The sequence below is a fragment of the Lithobates pipiens genome, unplaced genomic scaffold (genome assembly GCF_037356315.1).
Source record: "Lithobates pipiens isolate NorthernLeopardFrog02 unplaced genomic scaffold, aLitPip1_a1.2 Scaffold_23, whole genome shotgun sequence".
Classification (NCBI taxonomy): domain Eukaryota; kingdom Metazoa; phylum Chordata; class Amphibia; order Anura; family Ranidae; genus Lithobates; species Lithobates pipiens.
In genome coordinates this window covers 177,785,891-177,808,301 of record NW_027507785.1, presented here as the reverse complement: position 1 = coordinate 177,808,301, position 22,411 = coordinate 177,785,891, and the positions used below count along the sequence as shown (strand labels likewise).

At 42.3% G+C, this 22,411-nt stretch overlaps 1 protein-coding gene and 1 pseudogene across 1 annotated transcript in view; one reads left to right on the top strand and one right to left on the bottom strand.

Annotated features, from left to right (window-relative positions):
- Window positions 1-22,411, bottom strand: part of TSEN15 (tRNA splicing endonuclease subunit 15) — a 76,381-nt gene that overhangs the window by 43,291 nt on the left and 10,679 nt on the right. Inside the window, exon 3 of the mRNA XM_077452657.1 lies at window positions 3,239-3,374. Within this exon, the coding sequence (XP_077308783.1) occupies window positions 3,239-3,374 (136 nt within the window). The remainder of the gene's footprint in view (window positions 1-3,238; window positions 3,375-22,411) is intronic.
- On the top strand, window positions 17,385-17,503 carry LOC143928979 (5S ribosomal RNA; annotated as a pseudogene).

The following is a 22,411-nucleotide window of genomic DNA, read 5'->3' as shown; positions in this document are numbered from 1 at the left end:
TAAGCCAACCTTACAAATTCACGTAATGTTTTAAAAATGGAATTTGTTTTTCAATTTGGTATTAACATGTATATTTAATTTTTTGTGCTTTGAATAAATTAGGGCAAGTTTTAAAAAGCTGAAACGAACTTGGGTTCTGCAGCAGGACAATGATCCTAAACACACCAGCAAGTCCACCACCGAATGGCTGAAGAAAAACAAAATGAAGACTTTGGAGTGGCCTAGCCAAAGTCCTGACCTGAATCCTATTGAGATGTTGTGGTATGACCTTAAAAAGGCCGTTCATGCTTGAAAACCCTCTAATGTAACTGAATTAGGACAATTCTGCAAAGATGAGTGGGCCAAAATTCCTCCAGGACGCTGTAAAAGCCTCATTGCACGTTATCGCAAACGCTTGGTTGCAGTTGTTGCTGCTAAGGGTGGCCCAACCAGTTATTAGGTTTAGGGGGCAATCACTTTTTCACACAGGGCCATGATGGTTTGGATTTTTTTTCACCTGTAATAATAAACACCTTCATTTACAAATTGCATTTTGTGTTTACTTGTGTTGTCCTTGACTATTGTTTAAATTGGTTTGATGTTCCGAAACACTTAAGTGTGACAAACATGCAAAGGAACAGGAAATGAGGAAGGGGGCAAACACTTTTTCACACCACTGTAGACTATTGCCTGAGAGGACCAGAGTTCATCACTACTGGAATCCATTGATGCAGGGAACAACATGTGGTGAATTTTGTATTTTTAAAACATTTTTAGATGTTCAAAAACAGTATTTTTCCCCCTTGCAAAAATGCTAATAAAACGCAAATGGGCATAAACACAGTTTGCCGCGGTTACAAGCACTTGGCACATTTTAATCACCTCTGCCAGTGTTAAGTGGTTTGTCTAATCCATGTAAACTGATTCTTCTGGAGAGCTTGAGCTTGTGAAAAACAACAGACCTGCTGGCCAGATCAACAAACGAAAATAGAAGAAAGAAAGCCTAAAAAAGAAAAAAGTAATGCCGCCATCATATCTAAGAATTGGTAAGCTTTTGGGTTTAATACTGCCTGAAAGTGGTTGTAAACCCTTACATATATCCGGTGAAGTGACTGGCCTTACGTTATACACAGAGATTAAATAAATGCTCCTTCTTAAGTTGTACCTGTTTATCTGCAGTCTTCTCTACAGCCATTCAAAATCAGAACTTATAAAGTTTGTCTGAGCTGTCAGAAATAAGCAGGCAGAGAGTTGAAGTCACTCTGCAGAGCTCAGTGAGGAGAGCTCTGATAGTTGATTGGAGGGAAGAGACACTCCCCCTTCACACAGCTCACAGGAACAGAGCTGAGGTTGTCAATCAGCTGGAGGTCCCTCCCCGTCACCATTTTTCTCTTGGTGTCAGGAAAACTTGTCAGAGGTGGATCATGCTGACAGCAGAAGAACGAAGCAGTGGACAGAAATTATAATTAGTGCTCCTAATTGAAACAAGTACACACTATAGAGGGATATGCTTTGTTCATATTTCTTGTCTGAGGTTTACAACCATTTTAAATTACCTTCAGAATTCTTAAATACTGTGCTACTATACACTGATCGTCACTGACATATTCCTCAATCACGTTTCCTATTTCCTTTATGTTTTCCAGATCTAACTTGAAGAATCTGACTTTCTTCATTCAATTGCACATATTTCTCCTCTATTTGTGAGGGTTTAAATGTTTTTTTTTAGAAAATCTTCAAACAATTCCATCACTTCATACTGGAAATGTCCAGCCATTTCTTTACTTCTGTTTCCCTCCCTTTCTGACTGGGCTACATGTCGTGAAGTAAATGTTGTTGAAAGGTTGTGCTTGCACCATTTTGTACTTGGTGCTAATTTTTTTATAGCAATTTTCACCAATTTCTTAAATTTGGCACAACCGGTCAAAGGTTCTGTGGCAAATTTCCCTGTGTTTACCTGTGACACTTCACCTGCAAAGGAAACCCTGATTTTACAATCTCAAATTCTCTTCTGGAATTTATTACTGCAGAGGTCAATGATGGCTTGGTTTGAAGCTTTTTAAAAACATTTAATAACATTGATGTCCACAGTCTGGGCACAGATGAACTTTAAGCTTACAATGCACTACTACTGTAACTGTCAGATGCCGAAATCACAGTGCCCATCAAGTAAGCTGTTATGTTCTGAGCTGGCAGAAAAAAGTACCATGCAATGCATTTAATGGGCTGAAGCCCTGCAAACTTAGCAGAAGCTAGAGCAATAAATATTATATACACATCACAAAATACATAGATAAAGGAAAAAGTATGTGTCCTTCACAAGTGCAAGTATTAAAGTTGTATTCCAAACACGCATACAAAACGTGCCTTTTTTTTTTATACCTTTGTGGATTTTCCTTCCAGTTATCTGGTAACCTTTGATGTGATAGTGCAGTCTAATCTTAAACACTGTTTTGAAAGAGCCTCTGGTAATAAATCACTAAAATGTAGAATGCTGTTAATTAGATAAAGCTGGGTACACATTGGCTGGAAAATTCCTGCTGAAATGGCTGACTTTCAGTCGGTGTGTACATCGGTTGTGCACACTGACAGAAGCCAGTCCAAAGCCTGGTACACACAGGACGAATATTGACCGGTGTACAGCATCCTGTCTGGGTTCTGCCGAATGGGCATGGTGGAAAAACAGCATCTGATCAGAGCGTGTAGCCAATGGCTGTGAGCGATGACCAGTGTGTTCTAGCCGGGGAGTTGTATAGTTAGTACAGTGAGCATAATTAGTACCGTGAGCTCCTCAGATTTTTTTTTACATTCAGACCACTGAGTTGAACGAAAAAAAACAAAACACAACTTACCATGTGTACCAGGCTTTACGACCGGCTTTTGTCCAAGGGACATGCTGGAGAAGCAGCATCCAATCAGCACTTGCAGCCAATGGTGGCGAGCGCTGATCAGTGTATTCTAGCAGGGGCAAGGGCGAGTCCTCCTGTCAGAATACAATAGCACAGAGGAGGAATATCGCTGCACCAATGCGATCTGTCATTTTTTTTTTTTACCCGCTGGGTTGAATAAACAAAAAATAAAATAAAAACTTGCAGTGGACTTTATGTTTGAACACGCTACTTTTTCCATCAAATTAGGCATGATAAAATAACATTGTTAGTCTAATGTACAGAAGTGAGAAAATTGCACATCACAGAATCAATACATTTTATTTGAAAAAATGATAGGCTTTAATGTGAAATGTGATCAGATCACATACCTTTCATGGCTGCATGACATGGTGACTGGTGTGGGGATTATGACCTGAGGCTTATGGTCAGCTTTCTCCTGTCCAAGCAGGTAGACAAGATGAAGTTCAGACGAGCCCAAAATCTGTAAATCGTGCCAGTTTCTCACTGAGAAAACAAAATATTCCTTTAACATGATAACTTAGTCATTTGATACATTGATACACTGATACATTTAGACTCCGTTCACGTGTTTTAGCGCTAAAAATAGCATCCCAAGCCACCCCAGTGTGAAAGCCCGAACGCTTTCACACTGGGGCGGTGTGATTGCAGGACGGGTAAAAAAGTCCTGCAAGCAGCATCTTTGGGGCGGTGCGGGAGTGGTGTATAAACCGCTCCCGCCCATTGAAATGTATCACCTGCAAAGTGTTTCGGGCAGCGCCGCAACACAGGCGCTAATAACCCTTTCTTTGGCCACTAGCGGGGGTCAAAAGCACCTCGCTAGCGGCCTAAAACTAGCAGCGTTTTACCGTTAACGCCCGCACCTCCCCAGTGTTGAAGGGTTCTAAAGCCTCATGCACACTGAGTGTTAAAAATGCTCCTTTTAGAGGCATCCAGTAATAGTTTTTTTGCCTCTGAATGCTCCTTAATCTTAGCCTGTGTCCATGCACACATAGGCGTTTAGAAGCATTTAGAGACAGAGAAAAAAAACCTACTGAGAGCGCATCCAGGAGCAGCAGCGTTTTGATAGAAAAAACGCTTGAGTGTAAACACAAATAAACGTGTCTGAACATGAGTTAACGCTAGGAACATCAATCTCTTTAGCATTAATTTAAATGGCCAGAATAAATTACTATTCTGGCCAATTAAATAATTTAAAGCCCAAGCGATTGACACACCGAAAGATGTCTAAATGCATCCAGACACAATTATATGCGTCAATAATTTTTCTGCCAAAATGCTAGGCATTTAGGAGAGCGTGGCAAACACCCGCTGCCTTAGGCCGCGTACACACGCGGGGACAACTTTGTTCGTCAAACAGTTTGAGCGGCCAGTCCGCTCAAAATTAGCATGGACGGACTTGGCCACACACGACGAACGAACAGTCCGCTGAAACTTGCGCGATGACGTGAACGGCACGTACGACGGGACTAGAAATACGACGTCCTATACACTGCAATGCAACCTTCGCCGTGTAAATCCTTTCTGAGCATGCGCGGAACTTAGTTTGACGAACAAGCCTACACACGGGCGGACTGTCCGCTCAAACCAAGTTTCAGCGGACAGTTTTACGGAATTTCCGAAAAACTTTGTTCGTCAGACTGTCCGCTGAAACTGTCCGCTGAAGCCCACACACGAGCGGACTGTCCGCCGAAACACTGTTCAGCGGACAAAGTTGGGCGAACAGTCCCCGCGTGTGTACGCGGCCTAACTGTCAAGAAAAAGCAGCTTAACACAGAAACAAGCTCTCTTAATCAATATTACCTATTTTCAATGCTTATGCTGCTAGCCTTAGTAAATACATAGGAAGGTGTATTATATTTACTTTGAACTTTTTGAACTCTTATTTACATTTCTGCAGTTGCTTCCTGGTTTCTGGTCTAGGCCAAAATTATGTCATACATCCCAGGAGTCTGAGAAAATGGGCATTTTTATATTCTTTCGTTTGGATGAGGGCAGAAGGGGCTTTCTCAGCTAAGCATGCCCTCCTGCCTGCATTGCTGAGCTAAGGGCAGATGGATTCCAGGAAACAAATGCTACATGAATCATCTATCCTTACTTCAGATGTCCAAGGTTAGAAATGCTAGGAAGTGATTTGTCAACAATTAAAGCATGGAGATATGGACGGAAGGGCGAGTTTGCTTTGAATAATAAAAAATCATTAAAATAGCCTTTTCAGTTTGTGGTGCTTAGACACAGTTTAGTTCTGCTTTAAAATTTCCATGTGTCCTGCCACTTTAAATAGTTCTTTGGGCCAAGGTGGCCCAAATGAGCCATTTCCAATGTGGCCACTGTGAATGCTGTATCATACTGTACTGCCACAGTATTTGCACACATATTTAAAGCGGAGGTCCACCCTAAAGTGGACCTCCGCTCATCGGAACCCTCCCCCCCTCCGGCGCCACAATTGGCACCTTTCAGGGGGGAGGGGGGTGCAGATACCTGTACAGTACAGGTATTCTGCACCCACTTCCGGGATAGCTCTCTGCGGAAAGGGGCGTATATTACGCCCCTTTCCGCAAGTGCCCCGCTGCCTGCTGGGAAACACACAGATCCCAGAGGCAGCGGGGACCGTCCTTATTGCGCAGCGCGATTCGCGCATGCGCAGTAGGGAACCGGGAAATGAAGCCGAAAGACTCCATTTCCTGATTCCCATACCCAAGATGGCGGCGGCAGCACCCGACATACGATCTACAGATCGGCTTCGGGTGCCGACATCGCAGGCGCGCTGGACAGGTAAGTGTCACTATTTTAAAAGTCAGCAGCTGCAGTATTTGTAGCTGCTGGCTTTTAAAAAAAAACAAAAAACGCAGAGTCCCGGTGGACTCCCGCTTTAAAGGCATTGTACACTTTCAAGTATTAGTGTAGTTCTTTTTACTGTACCATTTCCTTGCCCTATATTGCACTGATGGGCTCACACGTTGTGAGTGCAGTTTCATGACTGATCAAGTCCTCTATGTCCATACAGTAATCCACCTAAGTTGTTACTATTCTTTAAAGGGACAGGTAACTTTTTGTTCATGATCACATAGCATCCAGTCCAAACCTTGCCATTTCTCTGTGCTCCATCACAAATATATAGGAATGCTAATGGGATGAAACACTTATCTTTATTGGTTTGCCGGCTTGTAGCTTTGTCAGATTACTGTTAAGCCCTTACCTGCAGAACACTTCACTGAAAGACCTAGAGATTGTGGGATATAAAGCTTCTTCACAGGAAGTGTCAGTTCCTAGACTACAGACTGAGGTCATGCATTAACACCTGTGCAGTGCCATGCAGCATGTCTTGTGTTTAAACACAAACAACTACTCACAAGGGAATGCAAAGATTTACTCTACTACAGCCTGTGTGTACAAGGCAACAAATGACACCATGAAACTACATGATCAATACATATATTTTTCAGGTTAACACCTTTCCGTCCAGCCTATAGCAGAATGACGGCCAGGGCGGTGGCTTTACTATCCTGACTGGATGTCATACGACGTACTTTGCATCGTGCCACCCATGAGTGCCCCCAAGAGAGCGCAGTGCAGCAATCGGTGGTGCGCTGTGTCCAATGGACACAGCGCATAATCAATCAATGTAAAGAGCCAATGAAATAGATTCTTTACCATGAGATCAGCTGTGTCCAATCACATGCTGGTTATTGCCATTTTCTTTCCTCAGGACTCAGTGTTTGAGGAAAGGAAAGCCGATAACCGGCTTTCCAGTTACAAGGGACATTTATGCAGATAATCAGGGCTCTGATCATCAGTGCAAAATATCAGTGTTCATCGGTCCCACCTCATCAATGTTCATCAGTGCCACCTCATCAATGTTCATCAGTGCCACCTCATCAATGTTCATCAGTGCCACCTCATCAATGCCCATCAGTGCCACCTTATCAGTGTCCATCAGTGCCACCTTACCAGTGTCCATCAGTGCAGCCTCAACAGTGCACATCAGTGAAAAATAAAAATTACTTATTTGCAAAATTGTATAATAGAAATGGAAAAAAAGGTTGTTTTCATACGTTTATTAAAAAATAAAAAAAAACAGTGGTGATCAAAATGAAAGCTCTACTTGTGTAAAAAAAATGATAAAAATGTCACATGGGTACAGTGCTGCATGACTGCGCAATTGTTATTTAAAGTTTAACAGCGCTGAAAGCTGAAAAGTGGCCTGGGCAGGAAGAGGGTGAAAGTGCCCTGTATTGAAGTTGTTAAAAAAATAAACAAGGTGCAGGGTAGGAAGATGTAGGTCTTTAAATAATAGCTCTTTACCAATCTCCTAGGAAGGAAACCAGCATTGTCTTATTTTATTTAAACAGAAAGGTGCATGATCTACTCAAGCAAGATACTCAAGATAATCAAGCAACTAGATGAAAAATGTCAGAACCAGTGGCGTAACTAGAACCTTCAGGGCCCCGATGCAAGAAACCATGAAGGGCCCCCCTGAACCCCAGCCGGGGCCCTTCCCTCCAAGTCTGGCACTGGAACTCCGGGGCGTGGTCACAGGTATGACCTTTGCGAGCCCTGTAGTTCCACCACTGGTATTAGTCGTTTTTTTAAATTATTTTATTTTTTATTTTTAGGTGGCCCATTGGGGGACTGTCCCTAGGCAGGATGGGGTCCCCGTCCCCAGAAGAGATGAGGTCCTTTTCTCCAGGGCAGATGAAGTTACTGCCCCCAGATGAGAAGGGGTCCCTGTCCCCAGGGGAGGTGGGGGTCCCTGTTCCCCACGTGAGAAGGGGTCCCTGTCCCCAGGGGGAGATGGAAGGGGTATGTAATGGTGTGTGGGGGATGGGGTCCTCTCACTCACCATGACCAAGCTGCAGTTTGCGAACTCATCCATGTTGGCCTGGGCTCCATCAGGTGTACTAGACAGGTGATCAGCATATCTCCCAGACAGACCTTTCATCATCTGTGTATGACGGGGGAGGAGGGGGGCTGGCAGACAAGCCTACAGTGTCCTCCGGGGAGCTCTCATAGGGCTGCACTGCATCTGTGTGTTTAAAGTTTGTTTACCCGAGAGAAGTATGCAGTGCAGTGTGGGCCGGACTCAGGGGGGGTGGGACTCTGGCTGGGGAGAACAGACATTGGACTGAGCGGCAATGCATGGAGCAGGAGAGGGGTACTCTGAGGAGCCGGTCGAGGACACAGGTCATGCTGGGAATGCACAACTAAAGAGCAGCCAGGGCGATAGTCGAGCATGGAGCTCTGCTAGTCACCCTCCACCTCCAGCCACCCGTGTGCATGGTGCACTGGTACCCCTAGCTGCCTATGCTGCCGGCCATATGTAGAGGGGGCTGCATGGGCCCCCTGCATCACAGGGCCCAGTTGCGGTCGCGACTGCTGCACCCCCTATAGTTACGCCCCTGGTCAGAACATTGTGACTGCTAAAGGGAAAGAAGTATAGCCGTGGTTATTGATCCTGAGCTACTCCTGTAAGTTACCATTATCAGAGACAAGAAATCACTCAATGTATCCACAAAGGATATTATGACTAAGTTTCAAGCCAAGTTCAATTACCACTTATTAAAACACAGGCATGAGCTGTATATGAGTGTTTTGAGGACTGGGGATCATCACAACCAAGCTCCAACCTTTCTCCAACCTACAGGAAAACTTTAGCACCTACGTGGGAACATGGAATCCCATCTACATGATTATGTGTAATTTAATTACAGCTAGACTAGTGCAATCAACTTAACCACTTCAGTTCCGGACCAATAAACACCTTAAGGACCAGAGGTCTTTTTGCAATTTCGCACTGCGCTGCTTTAACTGGTAATTGCGCGGTCATGCAATATTGCACCCAAACGAAATTTGCGTCCTTTTCTTCCCACAAATAGAGCTTTCTTTTGATGGTATTTGATTGCCTCTGCGATTTTTTTTTTTTGCGATATAAATGAAAAAAGAGCGAAAATTTTGAAAAAAAAAGATATTTTCTTCTTTTTGTTATAAGAAAAATCGAATAAACTAAATTTTAGTCATACATTGAGGGCAAAATTTATTCAGCCACATGTCTTTAGTAAAAAAAATGTCAATAAGCGTATATTTTTTGGTTTGCGCAAAAGTTATAGCGTCTACAAACTAGAGTACATTTTCTGGAATTTACACAGCTTTTAATTTATGACTGCCGATCTCATTTCTTGAGGTGCTAAAATGGCAGGGCAGTACAAATCCCCCCCAAATGACCCCATTTTGGAAAGTAGACACCCCAAGGAAATTGCTGATGGGTATGTTGAGCCCATTGAATATTTATTTTTTTTGTCCTAAGGGATTGAATAATGACAAAAAAAAAAAAAAAAATTTTTTTTTACAAAAAGTTGTCACTAAATGATATATTGCTCACACATGCCATGGTTATATGTGAAATGACACCCCAAAATACATTCTGCTGCTTCTCCCGAGTACGGGGATACCACATGTGTGGGACTTTTTGGGAGTCTAGTCGCGCACGGCACCCCGAAAACCAATCACCACCTTCAGGATTTCTAAGGGTGCAAATTTTTGATTTAACTCCTCACTACCTATCACAGTTTCGAAGGCCATAAAATGCCAAAATAGCACAAAACCCCCCCAAATGACCCCATTTTGGAAAGTAGACACCCCAAGCTATTTACTGAGAGGCATGTTGAGTCCATGGAATATTTTATATTTTGCCAAAAGTTGCGGGAATATTACAAACTTTTTTTTTTTTGCACAAAGTTGTCACTAAATGATATATTGCTCACACATGCTATGGGCAGAAGTCAAATTACACCCCAAAATAAATTCTGCTGCTTCTCCCGAGTACGGGGATACCACATGTGGGGGACTTTTTGGGAGCCTAGTTAACTAGCTACCTAGCGACACTAGCGACACTGATGCAGCGTTCAGAAAAATTATCGCTTAGTGACACTGGCAAAAGGGGGTGAAAGGGTTAACTAGCGGAAATCAGGGGGTTAAAACCATTATTGGGTAGTATATCGGGGTACCTAGCGCTATAAAAACCTGGCGGTGAACCTAAAAAAATAACTAGCTACCTAGCGACTGTAGCGACACTAATGCAGCGATCAGAAAAACGATCGCTTAGTGACACTGGCAAAAGGGGGTGAAAGGGTTAACTAGCGGCAATCAGGGGGTTAAAAACATTATTGGGTAGTATATCGGGGTACCTAGCGATATAAAAACCTGGCGGTGAACCTAAAAAAATAACTAGCTACCTAGCGACACATGCAGCGATCAGAAAAATGATCGCTTAGTGACACTGGCAAAAGGGGGTGAAAGGGTTAACTAGCGGCAATCAGGGGGTTAAAAACATTATTGGGTAGTATATCGGGGTACCTAGCGCTATAAAAACCTGGCGGTGAACCTAAAAAAATAACTAGCTACCTAGCGACTGTAGCGACACTAATGCAGCGATCAGAAAAACGATCGCTTAGTGACACTGGCAAAAGGGGGTGAAAGGGTTAACTAGCGGCAATCAGGGGGTTAAAAACATTATTGGGTAGTATATCGGGGTACCTAGCGATATAAAAACCTGGCGGTGAACCTAAAAAAATAACTAGCTACCTAGCGACACTAGCGACACATGCAGCGATCAGAAAAATGATCGCTTAGTGACACTGGCAAAAGGGGGTGAAAGGGTTAACTCTAGGGGCAATCAGGGGGTTAAATCTTTATTGGGGGGTGATAGGGGGCTACCCTGGACCTAACACTAACTGTCCTGACAGTTTTTACTGTCACAACTGACACTGAATGCATTGATCAGTAAAGAAATGATCAATGCAATCAGTGACACTGTGACTGGGGGGGGGGGGGGGGGCGGGGGGGGAATCGGGGGGCGATCGGGGGGGGGATCGGGGGGGGTTTGTGTGCCTGTGTGTACCTACATGTCAGTGTAGTGTTCGTGCAGACTTACTTTTACTCTTCTCCTCGTAGTCCGGTCAAAAAGACCGCCCCGAGGAGAATGACATCACTTCCTCCTTCCTGTGTAAACAATACACAGGGGAGGAAGCTTCTCATTGGCCAGGAGCGATCCAGAGGGGGTGGCCGAAAACGAACGGCCATCCCCTCATCACGGAGCGCTCCTGGACCGAATCGGACCGCCGTAACCAGCGGGAGGGGGTCCGATGGGACCCCCCACCCGCTGGAAGGCAATCACGTAGATGTACGTGATTCTGCCTGCCTGTGCCATTGTGCTGACGTACAATGGCAATACGGCGGTCCTGAAGTGGTTAAAGAGGAGTTCCCGTAAAAAAAAAAAAAAAAAAAAAAAAAAATTAAAAGTCAGCAGCTACAAATACTGCAGCTGCTGACTTAGTAATCGGACACTTACCTGTCTCAGGATCCAGCGATGCAGGGGAACGAAGCCCCTCTCGCCCCCCTTCGCTCAGCGGCGCCGGCATTGCAACTGTGGGCACCCGGCTGTGGCTTCACTGCTGGGCGCCCACAATGCATGAGTAACCCTGCAGTCATCTGGGACCTGTCACGTGTCCCAGATGACTGACAGGAGGGAAGGGGCAGAGCTGAGCCCTTCCTGCGCTGAGGGGAAGTGATGTCACGAGTCCAAGCACTGAAGGAGGCAGACTACGAGGGACCCCTTAGCAACAGGCATTTAGAGGTGAGTTAAAAAAAAAAAATTCCAATGTTTTTTTTTTTTAAAAATTAGGAATTTTAATCTTTTTTTATTTTTTTGTATGGAACACCACTTTAAGTACAATTTGATATTGTGCAACTGCATGTATAATATGTCCGATTTGTGGTCTCAAGACAAAGTATCTTGACTTGACTGAAATTCTGAAGAGAACAAGTGATCCACAGATCACAAATAAAAGAAAAGCCTGGTCTCCTTTCACAATACTGCTCTGTATTAGTCCCTGGCTAAACTAGAACCAAAAATATATGGACCCTAACTCTGTTACCAACAATATGAATTATCTTACATACAAACAGTCCCTTCCTCTATCCTTGCGAATCTCTATGATTTATCTTGTTGCCAGGCCCAAGGTATCTTCTTTTTCTTCCATTACAGTCTACTCAGATTTGCCATCTAACTTAGAGCTGTACTATCACACATCACCATTTCTGTGTGGCTCTGGGTCAGCAACCTTCTACTTTAGTGGGAAGAGGTATATTATTTCTTTGAATAAACTGTATAGTCAAAATGCATTGATATTGTACAGTATATTTAGAATTATTTGCTAGTATTTGTTATTTCTCTTCAGTGTTTCATGCTGCACATGTTATATTCATTTTTCTTTCCATTCACATACCTCCCAACATTCTGAGATGGGAATGAGGGACACCTATCAGCAAAAGTATACAGGCATAGGACACACCCCCTGGACACACCCCTTAACGGAGAATTGTACAAAAAACAAGATTGGTTAAACTCACAAGTGCTTTTTAGACCACTGCTATTCCTTTATATTGGCTTTTGGAATTCACAAATGCAGCAATTTAGAAATCAGATGAGATGTTTAGGGCTGGAAACACTTTTTGATAGATAAAAAATACATTTTATATACATCTTAACAGATCAGGCCAAAATGAGGGACAAATGAGGAGGAATGAGGGACATTGCTCCAAATCAGGGACAGTCCCTCCAAATCAGGGACAGTTGGGAGCTATGTATTCAGCTTTCTGTAGCTGAATGAGGTAAACCTGTCTTTAATTTGGTGTATATGTCTATATGTTTATTGTGCTGTGCCTTTTTTCCCCATACAATAACAGACGGTAACACTTAGGCCATATGATTTGGGAAAAGGACAGAATCTGAAACTGCAAAAAGAATGAATTGTGTTCACATTCCCAGGGAATGGATAGACTCACTTTAACATTGTGCAGAATTATAACCTTTCCTTTTGAGGATTTACTGTTTACAAACAAAAACAAAACATTTGTTATAATAACTAGCTTGTCTATAAACTATACAAACATATTGTTGTCTGAGATAGTTTTAATGTTATGTTTACCAGATGATATGCAGTGTACATATAAGGGATGGAACAACTTCTGACAACAATGTGCCTCCTTGTCTCCTAATCTTATGATTACATAAACCTGTATTGAAAGAGCACCAATTGATAGCCATATGACAGTAGGCGCATGTGTTAACTGCCTTTTGTTTGCTTCAGAACTGCTTCCCTCGCCATACAAGTCTATGGGAATACAGCGTCGGCTTGAAGCAAGTCGAATTCAGGTCACAAAGAGGTCAGATGCATCTGTCATTGAATTATGAATTCTCAAGTCAAAAGCACAGGCACAAACCTCAGACACAGGTGCCTTTCTTATCTGAAATTGCAGCTTATTAACCAATTCCTGCTCGGCCTATGTTTGATCAGAGTGGACATCTCATGACGTCCTCCCGGGTGGAGCCACTCAGCGCTACGATTTGTCACTGGTTGTGTCCACCAGACACATCAATAACTGATCACTGTACTGGCCCACTACTGGTACCATGTGACAGCTGTAACCAATAACAGCAGGTCACATGACAGTTGTAAACAATGGATGGCTCCCTTTTATGCCATCCATTGTGTACAATTGTGTTGCTAGCTGTGATTGGTCACAGTGATCACATGGTACAGACTGGGCCAAACACTGCCCATCTGTGTCGGTATAATACTTGCATGTGGCAATTAAATTCATTACTATAAGCAAACATAATGTGTAAAAAAAAAAAAAAAATTGATCACTTCCCCAGATTAGTACAATGTTACTATGGTAACATTATATTGCTCTGGTCAAAGGGTGTTAAAATAAATAAAAAAAAGTGAAACAATTTAAAATATATACCGTAATAAAAAATTAAAATAAAACTGATTACTATTTTTTTTAAATAAAAGATTATATATATATATATATATATATATATATATATATATATATATATATATATATATATATATATATATATATATATATATATATATATATATATATTACACACACACACACACACACACAGAGTGCCTTGCGAAAGTATTCGGCCCCCTTGAACTTTTCAATCTTTTGCCACATTTCAGGCTTCAAAACATAAAGATATAAAATTTTAATTTTTTGTGAAGAATTACCAACAAGTGGGACACAATTGTGAAATGGAACAAAATCTATTGGATATTTTAAACTTTTTTAGCAAATAAAAAACTGAAAAGTGGTGTGTGCAAAATTATTCGGCCCCTTTACTTTCAGTGCAGCAAACTCACTCCAGAAGTTCAGCGAGGATCTCTGAATGATCCAATGTTGTCCTAAATGACTGATGGTGTATAATAGAATCCACCTGTGTGTAATCAAGTCTCTGTATAAATGCACCTGCTCTGTGATAGTCTCAGGGTTCTGTTGAAAGCGCAGAGAGCATCATGAAGACCAAGGAACACACCAGCCAGGTCCGTAATACTGTTGTGGAGAAGTTTAAAGCCGGATTTAGATACAAAAAGATTTCCCAAGCTTTAAACATCCCAAAGGAGCACTGTGCAAGCGATCATTTTGAAATGGAAGGAGTATCAGACCACTGCAAATCTACCAAGACCTGGCCGTCCCTCTAAACTTTCAGCTCAGACAAGGAGAACACTGATCAGAGATGCAGCCAAGAGGCCCATGATCACTCTGGATGAACTGCAGAGAACTACAGCTGAGGTGGGAGAGTCTGTCCATAGGACAACAATCAGTCGTACACTGCACAAATCTGGCCTTTATGGAAGAGTGGCAAGAAGAAAGCCATTTCTCAAAGATATCCATAAAAAGTCTCGTCTAAAGTTTGCCACAAGCCACCTGGGAGACACACCAAGCATGTGGAAGAAGGTGCTCTGGTCAGATGAAACCAAAATCGAACTTTTTGCCCACAATGCAAAACGATATGTTTGGCGTTAAAGCAACACAGCTCATCACCCTCAACACACCATCCCCGCTGTCAAACATGGTGGTGGCAGCATCATAGTTTGGGCCTGCTTTTCTTCAGCAGGGACAGGGAAGATGGTTAAAATTGAGGGGAAGATGGACGCAGCCAAATACAGGACCATTCTGGATGAAAACCTGTTGGAGTCTGCAAAAGACCTGAAACTGGGACGGAGATTTATCTTCCAACAAGACAATGATCCCAAACATACAGCAAAATCTACAAAGGAATGGTTCACAAATAAACGTATCCAGGTGTTAGAATGGCCAAGTCAAAATCCAGACCTGAATCCAATCGAGAATCTGTGGAAAGAGCTGAAAACTGCTGTTCACAAACGCTCTCCATCCAACCTCACTGAGCTCGAGCTGTTTTGCAAGGAAGAATGGGCAAGAATTTCAGTCTCTCGATGTGCAAAACTGATAGAGACATACCCCAAGCGACTTGCAGCTGTAACGCAGCAAAAGGTGGCTCTACAAAGTATTAACGCAAGGGGGCCGAATAATTTTGTACGCCCCACTTTTCATTTTTTTATTAGTTAAAAAAGTTTCAAAAATCCATAAATTTCGTCCCACTTCACAATTGTGTCCCACTTGTTGGTGATTCTTCACAAAAAATAAACATTTTATATCTTTATGTTTGAAGCCTGAAATGTGGCAAAAGGTTGAAAAGTTCAAGGGGGCGAATACTTTCGCAAGGCACTGTATACACACACACACACACACACACACACACACACACACACACATTTCTTCCCCCTCATACTGTCACCAGTCAGTGTCTCTGATCACTGCCACACCCATTATATGATGCCACGGTACTGCACTGGTGACAGTATGTAAAATAAAATAAAAAAATTTAAAAAATGTAGTTTTATTTATTTTTTCCCAAAATGTATAACTTCAAAAAACTTGCCATGCCTCTCACTAAATACCTTGGACTAACTACATTCCAAAAAAGGGGTAATTAGGGCAATATCTGTACTGCCCTGACATTTTTGGGCCTGGTTGAGTTATGTTGTGCAATAGCCATCCTACCACAGGAGGTCACTGTGACTGAATTTTCATGCTGTAGACTTGTAGAGCTCTTGCTGAAGACTCACTACTGCAACTTTGCTCTTGCTAGAGACTTGCCATGCAAATTTGCTACACATTGAAAAAATGTCAACTAGAACTTGCGCTTCAAGTGCTGCAAGTGTACAACTTGGCAGAGAAAATATGCAGCACTTCAACAGTTTTACAATTCAACACTGCCACAAATTTGCACGTTAGCCTTGCTATCTGAGATACATGGATTTGGGTTATTTTCACCAAAGAAATGTAGCAGAATATATTTTGGCCTAAATTCACAAAGAAAGATTACTTATTTGCAAAATTTTATAACAGAAACAAAAAAAACTTGTTTTTTTTTCAACATTTTCGGTATTTTAGCAAAAAATTTAAAACCCAGAGATGATTAAATACCACCAAAAGAAATCTCTATTTGTGTGAACAAAATTATAAAAATTTAGTTTGGGTACAGTGTTGCATCACTGCGCAATTGTCATTCAAAGTGTGACAGCAATGAAAGCTGAAAATTGGCCTGGGCAGGAAGGGGGTAAAAGTGCCCAGTATTGAAGTGGTTAAGAGTGGGAGGATCTGGTAAAGCAGAAATTATGTTAAAAAACAACATTTGCAGAAAATATATACTATTTCTCTTCTACAGCGAAGGATTTTGACCTCCCCTTCACAAAATTGTTTACACTATACAATGAACTGCACATGTGGAGCTCAGTGTACAATTTCTGGTCCAATAAAGACATAAAGCGGATCTTCACTACAGCCGAGAACCAGAAACCAAAAACACTATTTAATTCAAATTGTATATTCAAGGCAAACTCCCCCATCCATCCATGTCTCCATGCTTTATTTTGTTAAAAAATCACTTTGAAAAACAACCCCCTAGCATTCCTGGCCCTGGCCATCTTGAGTAAAGGCAGATGATACATGTAGCATTTTCTTCCTGGAATCCATCTGCCCTTAGCTCAAGCAAGGAGGCAGGAAAACCCCTCCTTTCGTCCTGAAGACTCCTGGGATGTATGACATCATTTGCACAGGCAAGAAACCAGGCAGTAACTAAAGAAATGCAAAAAATATATATATAAAATATACTTTCCTATCTATTTACTAATGCTAGCAGCATGAGGGTTAAAAATAATCAATGTTGATTGGGATTGGGAGAGTGAAGTGCTACTATAACTCCCTTGCATGTGCACCGGAGTGATGTCATCCAAACCTGGCCAAAGATCTTGAATCTGTTTCAAATTACTTTTTATTACATTTTTAAGAAACAACATATTAACATTTATCCAACAATAAACATTTGAAAAAACAAACATAAAATACTTCCTTTACATAACCATATAGAGATCTCACTTATAGGCTATTACATTTCCTTATTAACTTTCCCCTTTCTCTCTTATCCATTCTCCCCACACTCATACAGAAGAAAAGAGAGAGAAATTCCTCTCCCACTCATCTCCGCCGTCACCTCCTCCTGTTCCACCTTTATCATCCCACTGGACCACTTGTTCCTTTCTGATTATAAGTATTCTCTGCGGCCACATTACCCTGAATGCGCTCGATCTCGTCTGATCTCGGATGCTAAGCAGGGTCGGGCCTGGTTAGTATCTGGATGGGAGACCGCCTGGGAATACCAGGTGCCGTAGGCTTAAAAAGAGGGGTCAGGGGGATGACGTAGGAACGCTCCGACGGAAGGGAGGGGTTACGAGGAGGCTGAGCAGGAGAAGGCGTGCGGCGTGTGGAAGAGAAATGCAGAGCGGAATAATGCTGGAAGGTGAGAGGCTCCAGTAATGAAAGACACCGCCGCAAGACGCCGCTCCGGAACCTGTCTACCCTACCGGCCATAAATAACAGCTGCCACCTCGCCTCCTCTCTGCCGCCCTCCCCCCCAACCTCTCGGGATTTCGAAGATAAAAGGAGAGCATGATCACGGAGAGCAACAGATAAGCTAAGTACTATATCCCGGTGCAAGTCATAGCTGTCTTAAATGACCGTATGTCTAAACTGCCAGGGGAATAGAAAGGACTGTAATAACAATGATGGGACAACATGAATGATGAGGTGTTTCTCTTTCTGGGATAGACAATTCAGACCAGCTTTGCGCTGGTTGCTGGAACTATACATAAACAAATATAAGATATAAAGATACCAGGCTGCATTGTGTTAGAAAAATTTGTATGAACACTATAAATGCGCTGAAGTGGTCAGCAGGATATTAGACTTTTCCCTTCACCTCTCTGATGCAACATAACAGCAGTTTTTCTTTGTAAGCTGGGACGCACTAAGGGATGAACTAAGGAAGATAAACGAGTATAAGAGATAAGATAAGTGATACTTATGTCTGCAAAACTCATCTGTCTTAAATAAGAATATGTTTAAACTATCATGGTCATTAAAACTGGAGTAAAAGTAAAGAGATAGTATGAATGATGACATACTTTTACCCTGGGATATATAATTCAGATTAATACTATACTCGTCGCTGAGATTCTCTGCAAAAAAAAAAAAAAAAAAAAAAATTATAAGATACCAGGTGGGAGTGAGGGAAATGCCCAGAGAAATAGCCTGAAATATTACTAACCAGACTGAAAGCGGCCAGTGAGGATGAAACAAGCATTATATAAGACACTCAAGATGGAATGAACGAATAACTCCTTAGCTGCCTGCTTTCAGAAAATCAATCCGGATCCTTAAATGTAATGATAGATGGTTAATATAAGGTAACCCCCTGGAAAAGAACCCCACGGCACTCCTGCTTAGCTACTCAAAAATCGCATATTTTCTAAACGCATGAGCAGTGATGTAACTCGGTGGAGTAATATATTCATAGCATGTAGGAAACTGCATGAAGGACAGTACACGCATGGAAAGCGATCCCATTTTGCAGCTGCATACTTTCCTGGGAGCCCAGCAGAATTCTCAAGAGTAAACATAACCTTACATAGTACGCACGTCCCTATAGAATTCGATGACCAGCTAATATAGAGGTAAAATATCAGGAGAGGCACAATAAGGGGAGAAACCCCATATTTAACGCATAACGAAATTATGATATGCGACTTACAGGTGTCTACTAAAGATATAGGGACGGAAGACGTCATTGCTCAATAGATAAAGCTAACTGTGGTGCCACTGGTTTTTTCTCTCTACTTTCTGTCTTCTCTTTTTTTTTTTTTTTTTGTTACCCCTTTCTTCTCCCTCTTTCTCCCGGACCCCCTTTCCCTGTGTTGGAGGGAGGGAGGAAGAAAGAGAGGAGATAATAAGAATAAATGCTTGGACTGAAAGTACCTGCCCTTGATCGACCATAAAGAAGGGGGAGAAACACTTATAGCAGACTGACAAACTTAGGGCGGAAAACCGCTCAGCCATAACCAAGGGATCCTACCCTGGTAGATACTGTAAGGGGCTGATTGGAGGGAATTCTCAGAAGAAAAAGCACCAGCCATAGAAGGAGAACGTGAGAAGACCAGCAAACTGGGGCGACGACCACGGGAAGCAAAAAAAACCAAAATGAGCAGAGCCTCAAAGCAAAATACTAAGGGGGGCCTTAAAACCCCAAAAAATCCCAACACGGAAAGCACCATAAAACAATATATGACCCAAGGAGCTAGCCCAAGAGGAGGAGGGAAGGAAAAGATACCCACAAACCATGGAGGAAAAAGGGGAGTGGAAAAAACAGCAGGGGAGACCCCGGATCAGTCTAGAGACGAACTGACAACGGAAAGCGAATTAGAACTAAGTAAAAATGAGGATCAGAGGATGGAAGACCTGGGAATAACAAAAGGGTTCATGAGGGAGATGCTCCAAAAACTGGAGAACTCTATAAGATCAGATATTAGTCTCCTAAGAAGTGACCTTGGTCATATGCTAGCGAGAGTTGAAGCTGTAGAAGAAAGAACTGAGAATCAAGAACAGAAGTTAAAGAAAGTACAGACGCAAGTTAAATCAATTTCTCAGAACCAGAGAAGAATTCTCTACCGACTCGAAGACCAAGAAAATAGAAATAGAAGACTAAATCTGAGAATAAGAAATGTCCCAGAGAACAAGAAAGAAGATTTAAGGGAGGTTCTGAAAGATATATTTCGCCCCATACTAGACAATGCAGAGGGGGTACTCCCTTTGTTAGAGAGGGTGCATCGGGTTGGGAGGATAGGATCGGAAGAAACAGGAAGGGGAAGATTCCGCGATATTATCGTAAGGTTTGAACACTATGAAGATAAAGAGGAGATCTGGAGGAAATTAAGGGGAAACCCCCCATTAAAGTATGCGGAAACAGAAATACAAATCTTCCCGGACCTAGCATTTGAGACCCTAGCCAGAAGACGTCTCCTGAAACCTCTCTTGGAACAGATGAGAGTACGAAACATTAGATACAGATGGGGCTTCCCGGCTTGCCTGTTGGCATTTAAAGATGGAATAACAGCTAAATTAAGTTTCCCTGAAGAGTTAAGAGAATTTTGTGAAAAACTGGAGATTCCAACTCCAAGTTTACCCGGCTGGACAGACGAGTCAGAGGAATCACCTTAAAATGCCACCCAACTTAAATGATAAATTAGAAGTGGAAGAGACTGGGATCATGGGGGAGACGGGGGGGGGGGGGGGAGGGGTGGAGAGGTAGGGGGATGTATGTGGTCGGACCGGTTGGGTGGGGCAGTCCCATTCCCATCCCTATGAGGAGATATACCAAAGTAGGGAGGGAAAGGAGGCAACTGGCGAACCCCACCTCGGAGCACTAAGACTTAGAAATGGCCAGAGATTTGAGGCCAATTGATAAGTCGAGGGCCGCAGGATGGCCAAAACAGGGGGGGGGGAGGGGGATGGGGAGATGGGCGGGAGAGGGGGGTATGGGGGAGAGGGGGAAGGGGAGGGAGGAAGGAGAAGAAGATGTCAGTAGTGAAACCCTGAGGGAAAAAAGGAGGGAAGGAAAAGAAAAACGAAAACATGGTCAGGACAGAGAATATGGATAAAAGGAAACTGGAATTAAACTTCCTATCTTATAATGTTAGGGGGCTCAACACAGCAAAAAAGAGGCATAAAATCCTGGTAGAATTAAAACAACTAGAGGCAGATGTGATCTTTCTCCAGGAGACACATATAACACATACGTCAAGGAGTAGGCTTTACTCTAAAGACCACCCGAAATGGTACTATGGGGATACGATCTCAAAAAGGGCAAGAGGAGTAGCAATAGGATTCGGTAAGGATATTCGATTCACTGTAGAAGGAAGAGTAGCAGACCCAGAAGGAAGATATCTATTTTTGAAAGGAAAATTAGGAAATATTAGGTATACACTGGCTAACATTTACTCTCCAAATAAAAACCCTATAAATTTCTTGAGGGGAATACTGGCCAAAATACAAGAATTTAAAAGTGGCCATGTAGTTATAATGGGAGATCTGAATCTCTGTCTAGACCCCATACTTGACAGTACGTCCCGGGTACTGGGAGGGAATAGCACTCAATTAAAAAGGTTAATTCAAAACTTGAATAAAAACCAACTAGTTGATGTATGGAGGGCACAACACCCCAAAATAAGGGACTACACATTTTTCTCCCCAGTACACGGGTCGTACTCAAGGATTGATTATATTCTTGTGGAACACAGAGCCCTAGAGATGGTACTAGAAACAAGTATAGAAATAACAACACAGTCAGATCACGCGCCTTTAAAAATGAAAATGCAGATTCCCGGACAAAGTAAATGTTTCTCTAGGTGGCGACTAAATGACACGTTGATTCTTGATAAGGAGGGGGGGGAAGTAGTGAGTAAGGAATTAGAGAAGTACTTTCTGATGAATGAGACCGAAGGAATCTCTGGGCAGGTCCTGTGGGATGCCCATAAGGCGTATATTCGGGGGATCTTGATTGCACGAGGCTCGCAGAAAAAAAAAGAACGTATAGAGAGGGGTAATAAACTCAGAGAGGAAATCCTCAAAATTGAACAACAACATAAAAGGGGGCTTACAGATAAAAAGCTATATCAAAAATTAACGTCCAGGAGAGAAGAACTACGTGGGTTAATGGAACAAGAAACTAAAAAATTTTTTAATCAACTCAATAAAGTGAGGTATCAAGAAGAAAACAAACCTACTAAATATCTAGCCAGGACGCTCCAAAAGAAAAAAGCTACGAACTACATAGAGAAAATTCAAACAGAAACCGGGGACATGGTATACGCTTCAAAAGAAATAGCCGAATCATTCAAAACATACTACGGGAAATTATATGCGGTAAAAAACAACTTGATAGATAAAGAAGGTAAACTAAAAGAAACTGTTAAATATTTAAATAAGGCGAGACTCCCCAGGATCAGTGAAATTGATAAAGAATACTTAGAAAACCCCATAACGGAAGCAGAAATAAACGAGGTATTAGCGGAATCAGCTCCTGGGAAAAGCCCGGGACCAGACGGTCTGACAATTAGTTACTACAAGAGGTTTAAGAATATACTAGTACCGAAACTCTGTAAATATATGAACGGGATTGGGACAGAGTACGCCATGAGTAAAGAGGCGCTATCTGCCTCAATAACGATCATACGGAAAGAAGGAAAAGA